The sequence below is a fragment of the Triticum aestivum genome, chromosome 6D (genome assembly GCF_018294505.1).
Source record: "Triticum aestivum cultivar Chinese Spring chromosome 6D, IWGSC CS RefSeq v2.1, whole genome shotgun sequence".
Lineage (NCBI taxonomy): Eukaryota > Viridiplantae > Streptophyta > Magnoliopsida > Poales > Poaceae > Triticum > Triticum aestivum.
The window spans coordinates 494478024-494483080 of NC_057811.1; the positions used below are offsets into that span (position 1 = coordinate 494478024).

A 5057-nucleotide genomic window follows, 5' to 3' on the forward strand; every position below is an offset into this window, starting at 1 on the left:
AGATGCCACAGGACGTGCGTGGTGGCCGGAGCTCCCTCTGGCGTCGACGACACCTGATGCGGGACCACGGCGGCGGATGCCGTTGTATGGGCGACGACAGTGGCTGGCGCGATGGGGGAGCTCCCTGTAGCACCCGGAATCGAGGCAGTGGCTCCTCTTCTTCGACGGGGGTGGACTTTGTGGTTGTGTGGGCGACTCGGAGTCTGGATCTCGAGGTAATGACAACCTTTATGGGGTTGTCGATGGTATGGGTCGTGCCCTCCATCAATAGTCGGGTTCAATGCGGCTCGGCAGGTGACACATGCGTCTCTTTCAGAGTCGTCGAGAAGTGCTTGTCGCCAACAGCGGCGACAGGTGGAGACTCCGGAGGATGCGCCACCGGCAGATGCTACGCACGACGTCTTATGTGGAGGCGGCAAGTCCTGCCTACTACTGGCATGTGTTGCATGATGGCTCTGATGGAGATTCCTTATTGAAGGCCCAGCCTAGGAGTCGTGTATTTTTCATTTTGATTTCGTCTTGTAGTATCATCGGGTTAGTGACTATCTGGTGAAGCTACTATCACGAGGCATATGGCCTTCGGTTTTCTTTTTGCTTTTTTTTTTGTGTTTTCGGCTACTGGATTTTATATTTTTAATAATACCATATGGATGTGTACATCGCTTGATGCAGAGGCCGGGGTTTATCATCCTTTTGGGAAAAAAAAGTGTTGCCGTGTGTATGGTCGGAGTCTGACTAGAAGTTGCACGTGATTTGTGGATTAGCTTCAGATTAGTAAGAGTCCGAGTTGGACATGACTATACACGCATAGCCAGACCATATGCCGTGACAAACAAACGTCAGATTTTTTTTATTTGAGAAATCAATCGACAACGACCAGCCGGCAATATTCCAACCAACTCTGTTCTGATCTGATCCGATCCGATCCTCATGGCCGACTGCATCGCCAGCAAGCGCCGCTGCGCGGACGTCGCCGACGGCGCTGACCGGCTTGGTGACCTGCCGGACAGCCTCCTGCAAGTCATAATCTCCTTGCTCGGCTTCCGGCAGGCCGTGCAGACCGGCGTGCTGTCGCGGCGGTGGAAGAATCTGTGGCGTGGCATGCCCGTCGTCGACATCGACGAGCGAGAGTTCGCCGGCGACGGCCAGACTTGGGACCGTTTCGAGGACTTTGTCGACCACGCATTGACGTCGATCCCGCCAGGGACGCAGCTCGACGCCTTTCGCCTGCACGTGGTTAGCTGCGACACCGCCACGTCTAGCAGGTGGATCCGACGTGGCCTCCGCCACCTCCCGGCCGCCGTCAGCATCCACGGTACCAACGCCGGCCACAGCCTGGTCTGCTGGAACCCGCACGTATCATCCCCGCCCCGAAACCCCTTCAGGTTCAGGTACGCCGCCGCCGACGGACTCTGGCAGCAGCGGGGCATGTCGGCGTGCGCCGCCGGTTTCACCCGTCGCTTGACGACCCTGCGGCTGGTCGGCGCCGGTATCAGTCGCGGCTTCTTCGAGGAGCTCGGCCGGAACTGCCCGGCCCTCGAGGAGCTCCACGCCGAGAGGTGCATGATGCACATGCTCTCCCTCGCCTCGCCCGTGCTCAGGCGCCTCGCTGTCATCAGCCCAGTTTCAGCACGTATGGTCACCGTCGTTCCTGGGCTCGAGGCCCCCCGCCTCACCTCCCTCCGCCTCGACATCATGTATGGCGGGGAGATCACCTACGGATTGGAAACCGGAGTCGGGCCGGCCCCACAGTATCACTTGCCGGCTCTTACTGAGGCGTCACTCCGGCTCACGGACACGAGCGCCAACGTCCACCTGCCCGACCACCAAGCTTGGGACTGGGAGAATCGGAAGCTCATCGCCATGTTTTTGGATTCCATGTGTGGCTTCCTTGCCCGCCTTACGAATATTGTAAGCCTACATCTACACGGCTTCATCGCCATGGTAAGCATCTCACAACCAACTTTTCAATCCTGGTATCGTATGATCATGCTGATTTGAAAACCACATTTAGAAATTTAATTATTCCAAAAACTAAGAAATATGTCCTTTAGCTGCAATTATCGTAAATATTACGATCATATGATACCAGGATCTAGTAAGCATTCATATGCATGCACTTGCCAATCTCATTATATATTATTTTATGTGTGTGTGTTTCAGGCATTGCTTCAGAAGGAGTCCCAAGAATTCCCAGTGTTGAATAACTTGAGAAATTTGCACCTAGAAGAATGTGATGTTGGAGTGAACTACCAGGTGTTGACAAGCATCCTCAGAAACACACCTAACTTGGAAAAGCTTGCATTGCAATGGTGCACGGTACGGAACATGCACGCATCACACCTATGGTTGCTTTGTTTCCTTCAATGATTTATAGGCTTCTTGCTAACAAAATAATCTCACATGTGCAATCATAGTTTGAAGCTCCTCCAATCACGAATAGGAGGAAGGAGATGGCATCTTCAAAACTCCATGGATCAACTACACCGGCTGTTTTTTGGTGCAAGAAGCTGAAATCGATGGATATCAAATGCAGAAAGGAAGATGAGACACACATGGCTAGGGTTTTATCAGAGATCTCTAAGGGGATGGCTCCAGAGCAGTGGGAGCGAGTCAAGACATCAGATACAATTGTATCAGTAGAATAAATTCAGGATGAAACCTGAGTTCCCATGAATAATAGAAACAACCCTCATACAAAAAAGGTATTACAAAAAACATTGAATAACACACCAGAAAATAGTTCTACCTTAACCAGGCATTTGGTTATTTTTTGTTACATTTTTTTCGAAGTTGGACTCATATTGTATCAAAACCATACACAGGAAACTATTTACGTCCACACACACAATCCATATGCAGCTAAATTATGGACTGGGTGACAAATGTCATGCAAATTTCGGTCGCGTCCCAGTTGTTTGTTATATTTGAAGTGCTTGTATCCATGGCTGGGGCTTGTCGTGCCTTCCCCTTAGTCCTAGTCACCCAATTTCTTGCTGCCAAAAACCACTTGTTTGATGCCAAGCGTATGCTGTTATTTTGCCAAACCAACATCCTTAGATAGGGTGAGTTACGGACCTTATGGTGCAAATATTAAATCTAGAAACAAGTAATATAGTATTTCGCAATCCATGTATTGTCTTGTGAAATGATGTTGCGTAATGTCATATCTAGGAGTTTTACTTAGTATGATTGCAGCATAATAGAGCTAGAAACGAATACATCAAATTAATGAATAATCAAAGAATCTACTCATTCAAAAAAGGAATCTTCTTTTCAGCTGCAATTTTTATATTTTCATGTACTTAATAACATCATATTCCACATGTGATATTTTGAAGTGCTTGTATTTATAGCCAAATGTCATCACGCGCTCCACCTAGTTGTCTAGTTTTCTGCCGCCAAGAATCACTTGTTTTATAACAGAGTGTCTAGAGTTATTTTGTCAAATTTGGATTGTTTCATGACAAGTGCCTAGAGTTGTTCCATGACAAGTCCCCGAAGAGGCAGCCAAAGGAGGAGTGGAATGGTGATTGGAACATGAGGTGACGGCTAGGATTGGCCACCAATCATCACACCCCAGCCGCCACGCCGTCCACACAGCCATGACCACCAGGCAACACATGAGCGCGAGCTCCGCCCACGAGCCCCGCGCTCCCACCTCCAAAGCCGCCGCCCCGCCATCCAAGACCACCCCACCCCCATCAACGTCGACCACAGGCGTTGAGGCCAGAAAAGTAGGCCCTTTTGGTAAGTCTAGGGCCCCGCCGGCCGGAGTAGGGAACGGGGAGGCCACAGGCAGTTGCCGGCCACGCCGCAGCCGCAGCGCCATTTGTCGAACCGGGGCCAGGCCACTGTCGCCACCCCTGGCAACAGCAAACCTGGAGGCACCCCTGCCAATCCCTCAGAGCGCCCCTGCCACTGAGGCCAGCCATAGACGAGAAGCGTTGAGATGTCGTGCTCCACCCTTCGGACACGTCGCCAACCGCAGAGTTGACCGCCCCATGAATCGAGAGGAGGGAGTAGAACCACCGCCATTGTGCCGCCACCCCGACCAGCCGAGAGGGCCCCAGTCAGGACCGCCGCCTGCAGCCTTAGCCGCACGCGGCCCGCGTCACCGCCAGGTCAGATCTGGGTGAGCCGCCATGGCCGCCGTCCCCAACCTCGGACCGCACCACCACCACCCACTGCTTTAGCTCCACCGCTACCCACCACCAGCAGCCTGCGCCCACCGCAATCCACGAGGGCGACGCGAATGCAGCCACCCGCCAGATCCGTGTCGGGCGAGGACCGCCTCGGCCACATCCCAACAGCCCCACTCGAGGTAGCCAGCTGCACCACCAGAGCCACCACACTGCCGCCTATTGACTCCGCCGGGACGAGCACCGCGCCGCTGCAGCGACCCACCTGACCGCGGCGCCCAGGCCCATGGAGGACGACCCGCACCGACCCCCACGCGCGCAGGGGCGAGAAGTCCCACTGTCGCCTGCGGGGGCGTCGCGGGTGGGGAGGGGAGGGGAGAGGAGCTTGATCCTTTTTCTTCAATCGTACCGTAGTATGTTGGCGCTTTCGTTATTGGAAATCGACGGGATAACAGTTGTCTTCTGGGAATTTGTACTAGTAATTGAGATTGATCATTTTGACTGACTATATGCAGCTTGCTTATTTATGAACTAACTAAAAATGTTGTTCCCTAAAAAAACTGGAAATGTCATGTCTGAATTGTTCAACTTAACAAGCAAGCAATGTGCTGCTGGTAGTAAGCAAGGACGAGCACCCAAACAAAGGAAGAAACAATAAAAGGCCATGCACAAAAGACTCCTTTCCCCTCTTCTCATCTCTATCCATCACTCCTCCACTAGTAGAACGATTCAGCAATAGGAAAGGCAGTTATTCTTTTGTGAAAGCGGCTTTCATCTGTTGCATTTCCTTCCCACTACTACTGCGCCACCGCACTGCTGCCTCTCTGATTACTATATATACTAACTACCATTCCTCACTTACGCCGATCGGTCGACCATACTTATTTTGTTCTTATTACTTCAGTTATCACTCTG

The 5057-nt window shown here is 52.1% G+C and overlaps 1 protein-coding gene across 1 annotated transcript; it reads left to right on the plus strand.

Moving 5' to 3' along the window:
- Window positions 1–854: 854 nt before the first annotated feature.
- On the plus strand, window positions 855–2886 carry LOC123142281 (MEIOTIC F-BOX protein MOF). Its single transcript, XM_044561263.1, has 3 exons — window positions 855–1944; window positions 2164–2319; window positions 2418–2886. The coding sequence occupies exons 1-3, from the start codon at window positions 931–933 to the stop codon at window positions 2646–2648; spliced, it is 1401 nt and encodes a 466-aa protein (XP_044417198.1). The 5' UTR covers window positions 855–930; the 3' UTR covers window positions 2649–2886.
- The last annotated feature ends 2171 nt before the right edge of the window (window positions 2887–5057 follow it).

Bases quoted from the DNA above. Each gene is read 5' to 3' on its own strand.
- LOC123142281 (XM_044561263.1), top strand. From the start codon at position 931: ATGGCCGACTGCATCGCCAGCAAGCGCCGCTGCGCGGACGTCGCCGAC. The intron at 1,945-2,163 runs GTAAGCATCTCA...TGTGTGTTTCAG, and splicing joins TACACGGCTTCATCGCCATG to GCATTGCTTCAGAAGGAGTC. The intron at 2,320-2,417 runs GTACGGAACATG...GTGCAATCATAG, and splicing joins TTGCATTGCAATGGTGCACG to TTTGAAGCTCCTCCAATCAC.